Source organism: Cetorhinus maximus, chromosome 9 (assembly GCF_964194155.1).
Source record: "Cetorhinus maximus chromosome 9, sCetMax3.hap1.1, whole genome shotgun sequence".
Taxonomy (NCBI): Eukaryota; Metazoa; Chordata; class Chondrichthyes; order Lamniformes; family Cetorhinidae; genus Cetorhinus; species Cetorhinus maximus.
The window spans coordinates 118963262-118982790 of record NC_135887.1 but is presented as its reverse complement, the minus strand read 5'-3'; the positions used below and the strand labels follow the sequence as shown (position 1 = coordinate 118982790).

Sequence of the window (19529 nt, the reverse complement as noted above, 5' to 3'; positions counted from 1 at the left end):
GGTTCGCCTAAGGCGCCTAATACTCTTACACCTGTCCTAAATGAAAGAGTGATGGATGGAGATGCAATGGTGACTTTTAAAAAGGAACTGATATATCTGAAAAAAAAAATTTTCAGCCCCTTGGGGCATCAGCAGGTGAGCAAGACTAACTCTTCAAAGAGCCAACAGTGACACAATGGATCAAATGGCCTTCTTTTGTGCTGTATGATTCCATTACAAGTCCCTTCATGTAGTTATAGAAATTCAGCATTAAAGGACTATCCAACGGATCCTGTAAATACTTACGTTATTTATGCAATCTCAATATATAGTCCAACACATGCACAAGTCTAGACCAAGCTGTAGAACTGTTTGATCACGGGCTCAATGATAGTGGGGCAGGAGTGGGGGGGGATAGTTTCCTCAGATATTTCGACTTTCAATCCTTGTTATACGGTCAACAGTTAAAGGAGTCATCCATTTCTAGCTATAAAGCTCACAGGACTCTCACAGCCATCAAATGTTGCTGCAATTTCTCAGTACGTGTCAGAGGTGTCAATTTTCGGATATGACATTAAACCGAGGCCACGTGCACTCTCCTGGGATGGATGTAAACGATCCTATGGCACTATTCGAAAAACAGCAGAGAAATTCCCCCAATATCCGGGCCAACATTTTTCTCTCGATCAGTATTGTTAAAACAGATTATCTAGTCCTTATCTCATTGCTGTTTTTGGGAGCTTGTTGTGTGCAAATGGGTTTCTGTGTTTCCTAAATTACAGCAAATGACCACATTTCAAATTGCAACGTATATCTTAATTTAAAGCTCCAGTGGAAAAGCAAACAACCTAAGGGTATTTCAGATGCAAAGTAAAGTGCAAACTTAGGAGGACAAGGAGGACTGAGTGACACCCCAGCAGTTGGGAAAATGAGATATAAGACCTCACAATCAGTGAACTGAAAAAGGAAAGATGTTGAAAAAGTGCTTCAAAGTTAAAATATTTTGGAATTCACTGAAACGATAACACAGTAGAAATCCAGCAGTTCCTTATATCCCTGCTCTATATAGAAAAGTAGAATCATAACTTCTATGCATGAATAGAAAAACTTTGATTCTTTGTCAATAAACTTAAGTGTTCGAAATTCACGTGGTAAGCACCTTTTCCAGCACTCCTGTTTTGCATGCAAGCAACCCTCAAACAATGCTTCAAATTTTCATCTAAATGTCGTAGTGTCAATGCACTAAAACTAGGGACCATCAGTATAAGGTGGTCACTAATAAACCTAATAGGGAATTCAGGAGAAACTTCTTTACCCAGCGAATGCTTAAAAATTAGAACGCATGACCACAGTTGAGGCAAATAGCATAGATGCATTTAAAAAGAAACTAAATACATACATAGGGGAGAAGAGAAACAAAATTATGTAATCCTGTGGTTAAATTGAAACAGAACAGATTTAGGGTACTTCACCATGATCCAATTAGGCAAGGATTTTAATTTCAATGCCAAAATAGCTTCATATCAGCTCATCAAAATGACGTTTATTATAGTGACAAACTTGGGACTTCACACTTCTCGCTTTACTGTGAGAAACTGTATAGCTCATTTTTAACAATTACTTGTAACACCATACTGTAACAAATCACATTTGTAATAAAAAATGTTAAGTCTTACCTGGCTTGGCATAAGGACCCTTTGTTGTGTAACCTTTCCAAAAGATATTCTGAAAGAAAAATATATATTTTAGAAAGTAAAGTGCTAGTTTTCTCTTTGTAACAGGAGATGCAATTATAATTACAATTAACAACTTTGTATCTGGCTCAGTAAAATGTATCATCTTACTCAACTCTATAGGCCAAGAACGGTCCAAGTATGAACCCTGTTTTGTGTTGAGTTAGGATGACTTCAGCAGGTGAGGTGGTGGCATAGTCACTGACTAATATTCCAGAGACCAGGGTAATGCTCCAAGGACCTGGGTTCGAATCCCACCATGGCAGATGGCGAAATTTGAATTCAATAAATATCTGGAATTAAAAGTCTGATGATGACCATGAAACCACTGTTGATTGTTGTAAAAACCCATCTCGTTCACTAATGTCTTTTAGGGAAGGAAATCTGCTGTCCTACATGTGACTCCTGACCCACAGCAATGTGGTTGACTCCTAAAATGCCCTCTGAACAAGGACAATTAGGGATGGACAATAAATGCTGGCCTAGCCAGCGACACCCACATCCAATAAAAAAAATCAATGCTGGAGTTTCCAAATGATTTCTTTTACCCTTTGATAGGAATTACAAAATCTGATTAATGAAAGAGGGCTTGATTGGATGTGGATTGTTATTCACATGGTTAAATGGTCTGTTGATGCCGCTATTCTTATTAACATTTAGGCAGAGTATTGGCGAACAGCTTATCACAAATTCCCTTCAGGTGGTGGGAGATAATTTTTTTTAAAATAAAATGAATTGTATTAAATTAATCATTCTTTAACCAAGTTTTGAAAAGAACATCAATTAAATACTATTCCTCTTGTATGATGGTAAATAATTTATACCGCTCTGATGCATGTACAAGGGTGAAATACTCAACTGTCTTCCTATCATCTTCAAAAACTTCTCGTGCCTCTTCAAAGCTACATATTTCTTCAAAACACTCTCGTTCGAGATTTCCTTGAGTAAATATTTCAAAATCCCATCGATTGTACAGGAGACGTCGTCCCAGGAAACTTCGAGCTTCATTTCCCCAAATAAATGCTACCAAAATCATAAAGTAAAACTATCAGCATGAAGAGACACAAATTAGTACAAACACAGCAGCTATAGACATTTTACAGCACAGAAGGAAGTCATCTGGCCCATCATATCTGTACCAGCTCTATGTTAGAGACTAATCCAAAACAAATCCTAATGCCATGTCCTCTCCCTGATAGCACCGCATCTTCCTCTGCTTAACTATCTAATTTTCCCTTAAAAAAACACAATGGTCTTTTCCTCAACCAGCCCCTGCCTGAAAGCATTCCATGTTCCAATAACCCTCAATTTCTCCTGCCCTCTCAGTCATGGGCTTAAATGGATGACTTCTCATTCCTAACTTCCCAAACAGATTATTTCCTCCTTTCTCTGTTCATCCCAACATTATTGTACTTATTTTTCTGGGGAAGGGACGTTGAAATGACCCAAATAAAATTTAAGATTATGGAGAGAAACTGAGAAAGTCAATCCAAGCAAACTTTTCACTCTGGTTAGGAGCTCAAATAGCAGACAGCACATTTTAAATTAGGAAGTTAGGAGTCAAAAGAGAGGGTGCACAAAAAACTTATTCACCCAAAAAGATAATAGGCTACTGAAGCATTAAAGAGGCAATTCTAAAAAGAGGAACTGGAACATATAGGGATAGCCAGGTAGGTGGGATAATGTACAAATGGCTTATTTCTAATCCTAAAAATACATGTCTTAACAATACAGAGGCATGGTCAGTTTATACAGGTGTCCCTAATGTGTGGCCACTCCCCTCGCTTACTCTGCCTCCCACCTCAATTGCCTGTGCGCTGGATGAGGCCTGTAAACAACAGGCGAGCTGTGGAGAACGCTGCTGCTCACTCTCCTCAGTTCCTCCAAAGTGAAGGTCGCCAAGTGCACGTCGCCTGCATGCTGTTGTGAAACACATCGCGTGCTTTCCCGCCCACATGGACGGACGATACAGTGGGGCTCCAAGAGCCTGGCAGGATGGCCTTTTAATAAGAGGATGCAGCAGAGTTCACAGTAAAGCAGTGCCTACACACTATCAATGGAATTTGGCTCCTTTTGTACTGGCTTCCTGCCTGTAGCTCCATCAATATTCCACACAAAAGCTGCTCACATAACCTAGAAAGGTACTCCATACATCTTATTTTAAATGAAAATATACACATACACACACATTTACACATATATAAAAAGAAAATGAAATAGAGATCCAAATAGGGCCTAAAAAGCAGTCATATTTTGTGCTTAAACCCAGATGCCTTAACTTTTGGAAGGAAACATCAATTGTTTGTTGTGCTTTGCAAAGCCACTTCCTCCCACTGGTCTCCATGGAATTCTGGTGTACTGTTGCAAATATATCAAAGCCAGACACCACTTTCTTTTATTTATTCATGGGATGAGGGCGTCACTGCCTAGGCCAGCATTTTTTGCCCCTCCCTACTTGCCCTTGAGAAGGTGGTGCTGAGCTGCTTTTTTGAACCGCTGCAGACCATGTAGTATAGGTACACCCACAATGCTGTTAGGGAGGGAGTTCCAGGACTTTGACCCAACAACAGTGAAGGACGGCAATATATTTCCAAATGAGGATGCTATGTGGCTTGGAGGGGAGCTTGCGGGTCGTGGTGTTCCCATGTGTCTGCCGCCTTTGTCCTTCTAGATGCTAATGGTCGTGGGTTTGGAAGATGCTGTCGAAGGAGACTTGGTGAGTTCCTGCAGTTCATCTTGTAGATGGTACACACTGCTGCCACTGTGCATTGGTGGCGGAGGGAGTGAGTGTTTGTGGATGTGGTGCCAATCAAGCGGTCCTGGATGGTGTCAAGCTTCTTGAATGTTATTGGAGCTGCACTCATCCAGGCAAGTGGATAGTATTCCATCACACTCCTGACTTGTGCCTTGTAGATGGTGGATAAGTTTTAGGGAATCAGGGCCTGAGTTACTCACCTCAGGATTCCTGCTCTTGTAGCCACAACATTTATATGGTAGTCCAGTTCAGTTTCTGGTCAATGGTAATCCCCAGAATGTTGACAGTGCAGGATTCAGCAATAGTAAGGCCATTGAATGTCAAGAGGCGATGATCAGATTATCTCTTGTTGGAGATGGTCATTGCCTGGCACATCTGTGGTGCAAATGTTACTTGTCACTTGTCAGCTCAAAACTGGATATTTTCCAGGTCTTGCTGCATTTGGACATGGACTGCTTCAGTATCTCAAGAGTCATGAATGGTGCTGAACATTGTGCAATCATCAGCGAAAATCCCCACTTCTGACCTTATGATGGAAGGATGGTCATTGATGAAGCAGCTGAAGATGGTTGGACCAAGGACACTACCCTGAGGAACTCCTGCAGTGATGTCCTGGGGCTGAGGTGACTGACCTCCAGCAACCACAACCATCTTCCTTTGTGCTGTGACTCCAACCAGCAGAGAGTTTTCTTCCAATTCCCATGACTCCAGTTTGGTGAGGACTCCTTGATTCCACACTCGGTAAAATGTCCTTGATGTCAAGGACAGCCACTCTCACCTCACCTCAGGAGTTCAGCTCTTTTTTTCCACATTTGAACCAAGGCTCCGGTCAGGAGCTGAGTGCCCCTGGCGGAACCCAAACTGAGCGTCAGCGAGCAGGTTATTGCTAAGCAAGTGCCGCTTGATAGCACTGTTAATGACCCCTTCCATCACTTTACTGATGACTGAGAGTAAACTGATGGGATGGTAATTGGCCATGTTGGATTTGTCCTGCTTTTTGTGTACAGGACATGCCTGGGCAATTTTCCACATTGCCAGGTAGATGCCAGTGTTGTAGCTGTACTGGAACAGCTTGGCTAGGATCATGGCAAGTACTGGAGCACATGTCTTCAGTACTATTGCCAGAATATTGTCAGGGTCCATAGACTTTGCAGTATCCAGTCCCTTCAGCCATTTCTTGAGATCACATGGAGTGAACTGAATTGGCTGAAGACGGTATCTGTGATTCTGGGGACCCCCATAGGAGGCCGAGATGGATCATCCACTCAATACATCTGGCTGAAGATTGTTACAAATGTTTCAGCCTTATCTTTTGCAACATTCTTCAGCCAGAAGTGCCATGTGGATGATCCACTGATTAGTGTTTATTTGCCATTCTACAGAACAACACTACATCGCCTGAAAGAGTCAATGCTGACTTGGGGCAAAAAGCTCTGCCTTGGGTAGAGAATTGCATTGAGCCCATGAGCAGCCATATAGATTGAAATAAAAACCACAAAGCTTCTTTAAAGAACTTGCATTTATACACTGCCTTTCACAATCTCTGGATGCCTGGAAGCATTTTACAGCCAATGAAATATAGTTACCACTGTAACATGGGAACCAGTGCAGAAATTTCTGCACAGCAGATGGATCCAGAGGAAGTGAAATAAAAGAACAGCAGAATCATTACCATTGTCTCCAATTTTTCAATTGGCAGCCAGAGTTAATGATCTCAAATCTCCTTTCGCTTTCAGCATTCCAAAGGACTGTTCGTACAACAACACCCTTTTCCATTCCTCAGTTACTCACAACACACCCTTCCCTTCCCACACAAGCACAGGAGATGCAAAACCTGCCCTTTTATCTCCTCCTTTCCCACCATCCAGGGCCCCAAACACTCCTTCCAAGAGAAACAGTGATTTACTTGTAACTTATTTCCATTTAGTATACTGTACTCACACCTCACGACATGGTCTCCTCTACATTGGGAAGGCCAAACACAAATTGAACGACCACTTTGCGGGACACCTCCATTCAGTCCACAAGCGCAACCCTAAGCTTCCAGTCACCTGTCATTTTAATCCTCTGGCCCAATCTCATGCTGACCTCAGCCTATTACAGTATTCCAATGAAGCTCAACCTAAGATCAAAGAACAGCACCTTATTTTTTGATTAGGCACTTTACAGCTTTTCAGACTCTACATTCTGATCAACCATTTCAGATCATAACCACTGCCTCTATTTTTTCCAGATGGCAGTGGTTGGTGGTTCTGCTTTTTCCCCCATTTTCAATGCCTACAGACCCATCTTTTTTTTGTAAATTCTTGGGATTAAGCGTCACTGAAAGGCCAGCATTTATTGTCCATCCCTAATTGCCCTTCTGCAGATGTTGGTGAGCTGCCTTCTTGAACGCTGCAGTCCACAGTGCTGGTACGAAGGATTTTCACCCAGCCACAGAGAAGTAACAGCATTATATTCCAAGGCAGTATGGTGTATGACTTGGAGGAAAATTTGGAGGTGGTGGTGTTCACATGCATCTGGTGTTCTTGTTCTTCTAGGTGGTAGAGGTCCAGGGTTTTGAAGGTGCTGTCAAAGGAGCCTTGGTGAGTTACTGCAGTGCATCTTGCAGATGGTACACACTGAAGCCACTGTGAAGGAAGTGAATGCATAAGATGGTGGATGGGGTGCCAATCAAGTGAGCAGCTTTGTCCTGGATTGTGTCAACCTTTTTGAATGTTGGTTGGTGAAGCTGCATTTATCCAGGCAAGTGGGGATTATTCCATCATACTCCTGACTTTTGCCCTGTAGACTGTAGACAGGCTTTGGGGAGTTAGGAGAGTTACTTGCCACAGAATTCCTAGCCTCTGACCTGGTCTTGCAGCCACATTATTTATATGGCTAGTCCAGTTCAGTTTCTGGTCAATGATAACTTCCAGAATGTGGTGCCTTTTGCCTTGCACCATCATCCCTTTTGTCAATTAATCTCTTCTCCTGCCACCCTTTCACAGACCTTCCTGTTTGTTCTCGCACCAACTACCCAACCCTCCTCTTTCCCTGCCTCTGAATCTTCTTAAAATCTGTTGTATTCCTAATTTTTTCAATTTTAAACAAAAGGTTATTAACCTGTAAAGTTTACTCTGTGTCTCTCTCCAAAGACACTGCCTGGACTGCTGAGCATTTCCAGCATGGTTCATTTTTGTATTCAAGTCCCTGGCATGGGACTTAAAATTTGAAAATGTCAGAATACACAGCAGGTCCACAAGGATGTAAAATGGTGAGTTAACCTTTCATGCTTTGTCAAAATTTATTTCAATACCAGGGCAAGAACATGAAGTTAATTTTGATAATTGTTTCATGACTGACTGAAGAAAGAAAGAAAGAGGAAAGAAAAGGGAGTAAAGAACTTGCATTTATATAGCACTTTTTATGACCTCAGGACATCTCAAAGCACTTTACAGCCAATGGCATACTTCTGAAGTGCAGTCTCTGTTCTAATGCAGCACACAGCAAGGCCCCACAACAACATGACAATGACCAGATAATCTATTTACTGTGATGTTGAGGGATAAATATTGTCCAGGATACCAGGAGTAACTTCCCTGCTCTTCTTCGAAATAGTACCACAGGACCTTTTATGTTCACTTGGAGGGGTAAGTCAGAGCTTCCATTTAACATTTAATTCAAAAGAGGGCACCTCCAGCAGAACAGCTCTGCTTGACTACTTCACGGGAGTGTCAGCCTTGATCTTTGTGCTGAAGTCATGGAGTGGGATTTGAACATACAAACTTCTGACTCAGAGGCGAGAGTGTTACCAACTGAACCACAGCTGAAACGGTAATCAGTGGAGCCAGCACAGGTAAATGGAGTTTAAATGCAGGGCGATGTCCTGGAAATACACCAATTAAATCCAGCATCAGGGGAGATGCTAGCATAGTGTTAATATCACCGGATCAGTAATCCAGAGGCCCAGGCTAATCCTCTGGGGACACGGTTCAAATTTCACCATGACAGCTGGTGGAATTTAAGTTCAGCTATAAGCTAGTCTCAGTAATTATGACCATGAAACTAGCACTGATTGTCGTAAGGACCTATCTGGTTCACCAAGTTTGGTGATGCCGTTGATATCAGCTCTGTCCTTGAAGCCGCCAGAAAGATCAAGCCTCTGAGAAATGCAGAGAATTAAACCATTAGCAACTGAAAATGTCAAAAACAGTCGTGCAAAGATGAGACTCGGCTTCAGTAATCAGAATATCCTGTGAGGCTGAATAAACACAGAAAATACTGGAAATACTCAGCAGGTCTGGCAGCATCTGTGGAGAGAGAAACTGAGTTAACGTTTCAGGTCATAACCTTTCATCAGATCCGGGTCTCTGGATCTTGAGGCCTTGAATCCACAGTTGGGATGTTTTTGAAGGGTTGGGGGAATGCAGGGACATAAGAGACAAACTGTTCATTTCCATTTTTCTCCTAGTGTCACCGTACTGAGTTGCAGCAACGACAATGTGTTACTGCTGAAATTGACCATGTCTTCGGATAAGAACAGCTCCATTTCAGAGCAGCAACTGAAGCTGGCACTAATTGATTAACGTACTACCCAATCATGTGCCAGTGCCTCTTCATCGTCATCTGACCCACCTCCCTCCGCCTCACCACCAGGCCCTAGAACCCTACCCTCAGAAATTTGCTGCCTGCCACCTACCCTTTTCTCACTGAGGTTCATGTGGGTAACTGGCTTGCAATGTATTAATGAAGGCCTGATTCTAAAGCCACTGGTTCAGGCTTGATATTTACAGACCAAGTCATGAGCCTGGAGCACTGAAGTAAAATGGAAACTACTGTAATCTGAATCTAATCTCAATAAATGGAATGTGAGACAAAAAAAAATATATCCTGCCATAGTGCTCGCTTCGGCAGCACATACTAAAATTGGAATGATACAGAGAAGATTAGCATGGCCCCTGTGCAAGGATGACACGCAAATTCGTGAAGCGTTCCATATTAAAAAAAAAAAAATATCTTGCCATCCTGTCAATCTGCCATCCTTACCTGGTCTGGCCTACATGTGACTTCAGACTCACAGCAATGTGGTTGACTCTTAACTGCCCTCCGAAATGGACCTAGCAAGCCACTCAGTTCAAGGGGCAATTAGGGATGGGCAGCAAATGCTACTCTTCCCAGCAACACCTACATCCCATGAAAGAATAAATAAATAGAAGCAGAGTCATAGATAGATTATAGGTGTTTTACACTGGCCAAGAGTCTACATCAGTTGAACTATGGTGCTGGAAGGGGAGAATAGTTATTACAATCATATTAGTAATAAAAAAATTACCTTTTCTTTGTGGTTTTGGAGTAGGACTAGTTTGTGCTTCTGATATGTCAGCACACCGTGATAGTCCAACAGTAAGAACAGGCAGCTGAGTGATGAGCACGAGTAGATGGAACATGACTGTACTTCTGCTAACAGAAGGAACTGTGTTAACACCAAAACCTGATTGACAATTTTAAATAAACACATTTCCATAGCCACATTCCAATGTCACTTCCCCTTGTTCTCAGGATAATACTAGCCAGATAAAAACAAAAAAAAAACTCCACAGGACCAAGAGTAGGCCATTCAGCCCCTTTGAGCCTATTCCACCATTCAATTAGATTCTGATCACGGTTAAAAGGATTTGATAATGTAGATACAGAGAAACATGAATGATAGAGGGAAATCATGAATGAGACAGCTTAATCTTAAAATAACTAGTGCTAGCCCACTTAGGAGTGAAATCAGGCGTGCATACATGCATACCCAGTGAAAATCTGGTATTCACTCCCCCAAGGGGCACTGAAAGCTAGATTAATTGATACTTTCAAGACTGAGATTGATAGTTTTTTTTGTAGATGAAGGTAGCAAGGAATTTTGAGCTAAGGCAGATAAATGGAGTTCAGATACAGATTGACTGTAAGTAATGTCATGGGAACTCACCAATTAAACAATAACACATAGTAATGGACGTATTGGTGTATGGAGTAGAAAAAAATTCTGATAAAATATTTTGCCAATTTTAATAAAATATTAGGAAGCAGAACTAGAAATATGTATAGATTTTTTTAATGGAAAGCTTACGTTAAATTTTAAGAGTTCAAATTATTTTAAAATCCTTCTGTGACAAGATATGGAGTGTGCGCTTGCCAGGCATTTCAAATATTCATCACAACTTGCTTACCAATGTATAAAATCTATCCGGAACGTACCCCCTACAACCTTCCATCTCGCCAACCCCCTCACCTTCAAAAGTTCAAGACATACACAATTGAATGTGCCATCTGACATCTCCCTGCTGCCCAGCAACAATTCCATGGGACATTTTAGTAAATTAAAAGCATTATATCGTAGAATCTCATAGCTAGATTCAGTCCATCATGCTTGTGTCAACTCTTTGACAGAGTCTTCCACTTAATTCCACTCCTCTGCTCTCTGCATAGCAATACATTTTCCCCTTTTCAAGTGTATTTCCAATTCCCTTATACAAAATCAAAGTTTTTTTAAACCCATTTGTAGTTTTTAAACAGTGAAAGAATGTAAAATCTTGTAATAAAGTAACTGGACGTTGTGCAGGGATACCCAACTACGCTAGCTCACAGCAGAGCTTTTATAAAAAGCTGCTCCTGACACAGACTTTAAAAGCTCCCTGATACAGTGGTTGCACTGTTCTGGAGACAATACCAATTTATTATCTATTTTGAGCTATTTACTCTCGTTGTTGCAACTCTCTTGCAGTTCCACTACTTCAACATATCCAGATGTTAACTACTGAACTCAATAGTATAATCATGCACAAGGGTGGCCTGGCCAACATTTATCCCTAAAACAGCACCTAAAAACAAATGTCTTGGACATTTATTTAATTGCTGTTTATGGGAGCTTACTGTGTGCTAAATGGGTGCTGAGTTTTTCTACATCATTACAATGGCTACATTTCAAAAAGTACTTAATTGCATTTTTCTTTAACTTTACCATGCCATGACCTTCAGAGAAAGTGTTACACATGCAGGTAAGAAGAGACCACATTATTTTCAGGTTGGATCACAATGGTTTGGGTAGGGGGATCGGGAGATGGGGGGGGGGGGGGGGGGCGGGTAGAGAGAGATGAGAAGGTACCTGTTGCCACTTCATGTAGCATTAAAAAGAGAATCTCCAGGAAAAACCTCTGGCGATAATGTCGTGGATTAGGATCATAAAGAAGCAGAGCTATTCTTAGGAATGCAATAAGCGCTCACAACTGTGTGAAGAGGTTCACTTGTGTGAATACTGTAGTTGCAGGTGCAAATATAGTCTGAACCCGGAGTCTGAATCTGACTTGATAGCGGAGCAAGCAGATTTGTGACTCCCCATAGGAGCAAAATCTCACTCCACTTTACTTGGACGTCACTTCGGGCCTTAGCATTCAAGTGCAACCGAAATCACTTTATATGGATTTTAAGTTCTGAACTGCAAATGCATTTCCACATTCCCATCCAGACTTTTGCTAAATAATTCCTACCTTGTACCTCACTTAGGCTCTCAGCACTTTATAAAAATACCACCTTTCACTTTCATCTAAATTTGTTGTTAAGGAAACCAGTCAAATTACAGCTTAGATGTACGCCATTGCCGCTACATTACGTGGCTGAGGTGAAGGGGCACCTCGTCCAAGGAAACACCACTGATTTTATTTGCACCGTCTGGACATAAAATAAACCAGTCGTAATGTTTTTAAAAAGATGGGCCGAAGGGCAGGTTAGACGCTTCCTGAATTTCCCCTACTCTTTGTTCCCTTGAATGAGGAGTTAGTAAATGCGACACACACGTTCCCATTCCCATCCTGGTGGGTACCGCTCCTCCCACCGGTGTAAATCTCCACACTCACCCGATCAATTAACCCCCAGAGTGAGGGGGAGACGGAAGGAAAGGTTGCGCTCGAGTGCTGACAGCAACTGGTTAATTAGAGTGTTGTCCCTGTTTTTGCAGCTGGGCGACTCCGGTTTGATTTAGGAGACGGAACAAAGTCTCGCACAGCCTTGAAAATTAGCGCGATGCAAACGCTGGCACAGAGCGAAAAGGGCGGGGGCAGGGAGGCTTCGGACGCAGCACTTCAGCTGCTGACCAGTAAGCGGGCGCGTAGCAAGAGTGCGCTGCTGCTCAGGGTCACGCGCTCCGTCCCCTCGCCTCCCTTTGTTTCAATTGCTTCATTTTCGGATACAGTGTATCGAGCGGCAATTGGTTTCTTCTTGTTCGGATACAATGTAACGGCCGGCACTACCTTCCCACCGCGCATGTGCAGGGAGTGGGGGCTTCATAAGTCACTAAGGAACGCTTCTGGAGAGAAGCAAATGTCTTGTCAGTGTCAGCGTTTATAGTGCGGGAAAGATATAACTGTTGGGAGCGAGGGGCGAATTACTCCAAATTCAAAACTGCTCTCATCACCCTCCCCCTTAAAATCCATCCTCGACCCCTCTGTCCCTGCAAATTACTGCCCCAACTTCAACCTGCCTCTTTCTTCTCCAAGGTTCTGAAACGTGTGCTTTGCCTCCCAAATCTGTGCCCATTTTTGGCAAAGGTGCTATATAAGTAAGTGCAAGTTGTTGTTGAATGGAGGCTGCAGGGAGTACGAGTGAATTAAATGTGAGTTCCCTTGTGTTCCTTAATCTTGGATGAGAATTATTTGAGAAAGATTGACAAGTAAGGCCTTTGACATAAGATATGGGAATGTTTAAAAAAAATGTTCTTTGTTAACAGACTTTGGGGTCCCATTTACATTTCTGGACATTGTACTAAAATAGCAATACCAGTGTTGGAGGTCTAAGTTATGAGGAAAGACTAGAGTAACAACTTCTCAGCCTTGAAACAAATAAAGTTAGATCTATCTGTGCTCCTTCTTTGAATTCATTGTTCTAACATATCTGTAGGGGTCCTCAGGATAGGATTTTCCATTCTAAAACTGCCTGCACACAATACACTTGCAGCTGCACTCTGAGTGTTGTGGTAGAACTCTCTTCTCTGAGTGAGAATATCATGGGTTCAAATCCCCTCCAGAGACTTAAGAATGGGCAAGCATAATAGATCCTGTGGAACTGTTGAAAGAAAGGGAGTCAGTGGTCCAGGGCTGGCCCCAGGGATGCACAGAGATAAACATCAACTACTACTGGAGGACCACCACCTTGGTAAGATGCTTTTTGATTTGCCCAAAACTTGCTGGTCTTCTGCTGCAAAGAGATGTTGACAACTAAGCATTGCAAACAGGCACGTTCTAATGTCCATGTCTATGACCATGTTCTGAGGGATGCACTAAAGCTTGGGGAAACTGCCATAATGGCTTAATGGGGAAAGGCCACTGTCTAAGGCCCTCCCACCATAGTACACTGAGGGGCTGGAACCTGTGTGAAAATCCCTCGGGCCATATGCACCAGAGAATATTTGACAGGAAATGTAAATGTACACTGTAAACATAACCTGTAATGGCAAGTGTAATGAGGCACCTCATGTACTGTATTGAAAGAAACTGATCTGCATTGCACTTTATGTAATCAAATTTGAACTGTTATATAATGTACCTTTACAAATTTTCTGAATAAAGTATATTTTTGGGAAAAGTAATGTTCTCCCAGGCTAATAGTAATCACTTGACCAACAAAGTATCAGCTGTGGCTCAGTTGGTAACACTCCCTGAATCACAAGGTTCTGGGTTCAAGTCCCACTCCAGGACTTAAGAATGTAAGTGAAAGCTGACAGTCTAGTTCTGCATTGTTAGAGCATCTTTTGGGTGAAATGTTAAACTGAGACCACATCTGCCTGCTTGAGTGGATGTGAAGGATCCCATGACACTATTTTGAAGAAGGGCAGGGGAGTTATCCCCAGTGCCCTGGTCAATATTTGTCCCTCAATCAAAACAGATTATCTGGCCATTACCAGGTTGCTGTTTGTGGGTGTTTGCTATGTGGAAATTGGCTGCCATGTTTCCTACATTACAACAGTGACTATGCCTCAAAAATATTTCATTGGCTGTAAAATTCTTTGAGACATCTGGTGGGAATGAAAAGCGCTCTATAAAATACAAGTCCTTTTTATTTCTTTTCAACAATTAAATAAAATTTGAGGTAATTTTGTCCTTATTTTTCATTTATGCTTGCTGTTCACAAATTGGCTGTTGTGTTGTCTATGTTACAATGGTGACTATAATTCAAAAGTTCAGTCATTTGGTAGTACAGAACTGAGTATTGCTAAAAAAAAGTCTGTCTAAATTTTCCATCTTGCATTCATCAGGACAGATCGTAAGATTACCAACAGTAAAGGGAACAACAATTTATGCTTCCTGAGAAGAAAGTGCTTTTGGTTGGCAAGTGGACTGATTGGTAGAGGTGTTGCCATGGGGAATGCAGCAGAGAACTGTTAACTGCCAAGCTTTTGTTCAAATTCAAACCAGGCAGGTCAACTGTGATTGGCCAAGACATTGCCATGGGGAATGAACCAGGAAATTGCTGTCCCCCAGGATTTTGTTTAGTGGAGAAAGATGCAATGCATGGGCATGCTCCTTCTGTCTACAAAGGACAGGGCCCTGTGTGTGAATATATGTGGCTTCTAGCATGCATAAGTGAGCTACGCTGCAAGCTGGACTGATAATCTTAAATTGGTTTTCAATGTAATCAGGATTGTTTAGCAAATCCTGTCCAATCAAAGAATCACATCTAATGTTGGACACTATGTTTTGAGCTTTGCAAGTGTGGGCTGATTGGATACAGTCAGTACTTTGCCAGTTGTGAGCAGCCAAAGGTTAGTTTGATATGATCTGCCAGTCATTGGGATGTACGGCCTACATACCTGGCATCACACTGGCGCTGAAATTCACATACCACATTATTCATTTGTGTGATAGGCAGAACTTCTTTTTGGCTTGATGGCAGCATCCTGTTAGTGAAGAATACCACTTGTGTTGCTTCTGCATAGTAACAGTGTGAAACAGCTAGCTTCACCTGTTGCTCAAATTTATGAGACACCTTACCCTTCCAGGGTAATCTGAGGTAAACTGGGAATTTTTCAGGACCGGAAGTGGCAGCCTTAGGCCCATTCATGAGTTTGCGCAATATGCAACGAACAATTATATTATCAGGATAGCCATTATCCTGCAGGATGGCTCTGGTGCACTCCATTTTAGCATCAAGATTGCAAATGGCTCAGGCCCTATTTTTGAGATCGCTGATAAGGCCAATTTTATAGCGTGTGGAACTGTAAGAGTCCCAACGCATACATTGACCAGAGAAGGTGGGCTTGTGGTAGACAGTAGTAGAGAACCCATTGGCTTATTTCTCGACTAGCACATCAAGGAAAGGGAGCTCGTTTGACTGCTCTATTTCAAAGGTAAATTCAAGCGCAAGATGGAGTCCATTAAGGTGTGTAAGGAAGTCCTTGTGCAGCTGTGCATTCAAATATAGCAACCATATCATCTACATATCAGAAATATGCAAGAGATAGCACGTTAGGGGTCATTCCATTGAAGATGCGTTTCTGGTGGAAACTGACAAAATGTTTGCAAAAGCTGGACCTAGATTGGATCCCATGGTAACACCATCTAGTTGGACATACATGGTGTTGTTAAAACTGAATTCAATTGCATGAGTTGCTGAGTTTATAAGTTCAAAGAATACAGATTCAGACATTGGCAGTGCATCTAGATCACTATGATATACTGAAGTGGTGCAAATGTCTATGCCTTCCTTGAGTGGTACATTGGTGAATAGGCTGACAATGTCGAACGAACACATGGACACGAATTGCTATCAATATGCAAGTCCTGTATGGTCTTCGCAAAGGTGAAGAAATCCTTCACTGTGTATGTGGAAAACTTGCTCAGAACTGGTTGTAGCAACTCGCCCAAACATTTGGCCAATGCATGTTATGCAGAACCAGTCATAGATAAGATAGGGCGTAAAGGGACATCACTTTAGTGTGTGTTGGGCAGCCCAAAAATATGTGGATGCTGTGAGCCGTGAGGACGAACCATATCATAGTTACCACCAGAGAGCTCATTACTCTTACATAGGTCCAGCAAGCGTTTTTGTATCTTGCTTTCAAGCAGGGCTGTCCAGTCATGCTTAACTGCAGGTCCAATGGATACAAATTTGGACTCATCATTAAGAACGGCGTGCATTTTATTGATACAAATGCAATAGCAACATGAGTGGTATTGTCCACTCACAGGATGTCGCCGTAAAGGAAAAAAGACATTTTGCCTATCACACAAATGAGTAATGTGGTATATGAATTTCAGTGCCAGGTAATGCCAGGTATGTAGGCCATAAGTCCCAACAACTGGCGGATCATATCAAACAGCATGTACCTTTGGCTGTTCGCAAAGTACTGACCGTACCCAACCAGCCCGTGTTTGCAAAACTCAAAACATTAGATGTGATTCTGCAATTGGACAACACTTGCCAAACAATCCTGATTGTGCTAAGAATTACATTGAAAACCAATTTAAGATTATCAATCGGCCTTATTGTGTGGCTCACTTATGCATGCTAGAAGCCACATATATTTACAGGGCCCTGTCCTTTGCAGACAGAGGAGCATGTCCATGCATTGTACCTTTTTCAACTAAACAAAAGCTTGGGGCAGACATTCCCTGGTTCATTCCCCATGGCAATGCCTTGACCAATCAGAGCTCACCTGCCTGTATTGAATTTGAACACGAGCTTGGCAGTTCTCTGCTACATTCTTCGTGGAAATGCCTCTGCCAATCCGAATCCACTTGCCAACCGAAAGCACTCTCTTCTCATGCAATATAAATTGTTGTCCCCATTACTGTTGGTAAACTTGCAACCTGTCTTGAGTGTAAGATGAAAAGCTTAGACAGCATATCTCTTTTTCCAGTAATTCAAAAATACTTAATTAATCTAAATACTTTTATGTGTCCTGTGTGAAAGACTCTATAAAAATTGAAGGGCTTTTTTTGACTAATGAATAGAGCTTCATGAACTGCAAATCACCATTACCTACAGCATCTTAAATGCCCACTAAGGGTAATTTGAGGTTCTGTAGTAAAGGGAAAAGATAAAAATCCATGAAATAGCTTTCAAATAAGTTGCAAGAATAGGACAAAAAGACATAGGTTCAAACTAGTTAAAGGCAACATAAGAACTGACATCAGAAAGTGTTTGTTCACAAAAAAGACTGACCAACATATGGACTAGACACCAGATAGAGCAGTAGAGTTGATATTCTTGGGATCATCTAAGAACCAGTTGGGTGCTGTGGCAGAGAGAAGAGCTGTAGGTTGATTTTGATAGGATAAATCAGGTTCGTCACCTGTATATGTCTTGCAAAATCAGACTCAGCTGTTAGCAAGTAGAATATCTTTCCCCTGAGAGATGGAAGTAAGTGTAAGTTAATACTTTTTTTAGTTAGCTTTTTCCTGTGAAGCATCTTATCAAATATCTTTTGAAACTCATCATACACCATATCCATTGCAATCCCTTTATCTATCCAATTGTCAACCCTTGAAATTACTCTCAATTCTTTATCAAGCACAACTTGTCTTCAAAAAATTGGCAAAAAAGTCAGTGGGGGGGTGGTGAGTGTGTGGGGGAGGTGAAGATGAGATTTATTTAATGCAAGTTGTTATGATCTGGAATGCACTGCTTGAAATGGTGGTGGAAGCAGATTCAAAAGAAAATTGGATATATATTTGAAAAGGAGAAATTTTCATGGATGTGGGCAAAAAGGTGAACTGGCCCATGCACTTTGGCCCGAATGGCTTCCTTCTGTGCGTAATTATTCTATGAAGTCCATGCTTTTTGTCTTTGATTGCCTAAATGCTTAGTTATTTTATCCTAAATTACAGATTATTTTGAGTCCTCAGGACTGGCATAAAAGTAAATGGGATTATAGTTCTCCAGTTTATTATTTTCTCTCTCTTCTTGAAAACAGGTGTTATATTGGCAACATTCCAGTCCTCTGGCACAGTTTGTATACTGTAAGATTGGAAGGTTGTAGGCAGAGTCTCTGCTAATCTCCTTTTTAACTTTCTTTAGCGTGCATTCCAGCAGGGTTCAGTGACTTATCCACCTTTAATTCTGGTCTGTTTACATTCTTAATTCCACCACTGTTAATAAAAATTGACAGAAAGCTTTTGCATAATATCTCCATCATTTAAATTTATCATCCACAACTAGATTCCCCTTTCATCTCCGAACGATTCTCCTCTATCCTAAACCATAGATATATTTTTTGTTTACTCTTATTTGAAAGCTTTTCATGGATTTTATCTTTTCCCTTTACTACAGAACCTCAAAAGCTTAAAACGGCCTTTACTACTTTTTTACATTATCTGCTAGCCATTTTTAAAAGAAATTGTATAAGGGGAGGCAATGGCAGAGTGGTATTGTTGCTGGGCTAGTAATGCAGAGGCCCATGGTAATGCTCTGGGAACACAGGTTGAAATCCTGCCATAGCATTTGGTGGAATTTGAATTCAATAAAAATTTGGAATTAAAAGTCTAACGATGATCATGGGGAGGATTTTTAGCTCAGTGGGCAGGCGCGCGCCAGACCTGACCGAGCATAAAGTGACATGCGATGACGTTGGGCGAGCGTCCCAATATCATCGTGCACTTGCTGGAATCAGCAGCACACCCGCCGACAATTAAAAGGTCTATTAAGGCCATTAAAGTCATAATTGAAAGAAATTTTTCCCTGCACGTCCAACCTTACGATTGGCGGGTAAATGAAAAGACCAGGCAGCCTTTGCATTTTTTAGGAAACCTCATCCACGGTTGGGATGACGTTTCCAACAGCAAATAAAATTTAAATTTAAATTTTTAAATTTCATTTAATACTCATATGACAGAGTCACATAAGGGGACATGTTTTATAACATTTTTAAAATCTTTATTTTTTTATTTTAAAAATGTTCATCTCCCTGAGGCAGCTCTGTGCCTCAGGGAGCTTTTCCATTGAGCACCCGCGCACATGTGCAAAGTTCGTGCTCGCCCTCCTCCCCCCACCCCCCATACAGGCAGTGCTGAGCACTGCCGCTTGTGTTTCACGCTAGGTGAGCC

At 41.7% G+C, this 19529-nt stretch overlaps 1 protein-coding gene and 1 non-coding gene across 5 annotated transcripts in view; one reads left to right on the top strand and one right to left on the bottom strand.

Moving 5' to 3' along the window:
* Nucleotides 1–12697, bottom strand: part of prrg4 (proline rich Gla (G-carboxyglutamic acid) 4 (transmembrane)) — a 40502-nt gene extending 27805 nt beyond the window's left edge. Inside the window, exons 1-4 of one of the 4 annotated variants that reach the window (XM_078549449.1) lie at nucleotides 12348–12697; nucleotides 9782–9909; nucleotides 2572–2735; nucleotides 1656–1704 (exon numbers count right to left, since the gene is read on the bottom strand). In XM_078549449.1, the coding sequence (XP_078405575.1) occupies nucleotides 1656–1704; nucleotides 2572–2735; nucleotides 9782–9896 (328 nt within the window). In that variant the 5' untranslated portion in view covers nucleotides 9897–9909; nucleotides 12348–12697. Of the gene's footprint in view, nucleotides 1–1655; nucleotides 1705–2571; nucleotides 2736–9781; nucleotides 9910–11193; nucleotides 11308–11981; nucleotides 12224–12347 lie in introns of those variants that run through there. The other 3 variants (XM_078549448.1, XM_078549450.1, XM_078549451.1) reach the window with 3 other exon arrangements.
* LOC144685093 (U6 spliceosomal RNA) lies at nucleotides 9350–9452 on the top strand. The gene has a single exon (XR_013577615.1). It is a non-coding gene; the product is annotated as a U6 spliceosomal RNA (small nuclear RNA).
* Nucleotides 12698–19529: the final 6832 nt, after the last annotated feature.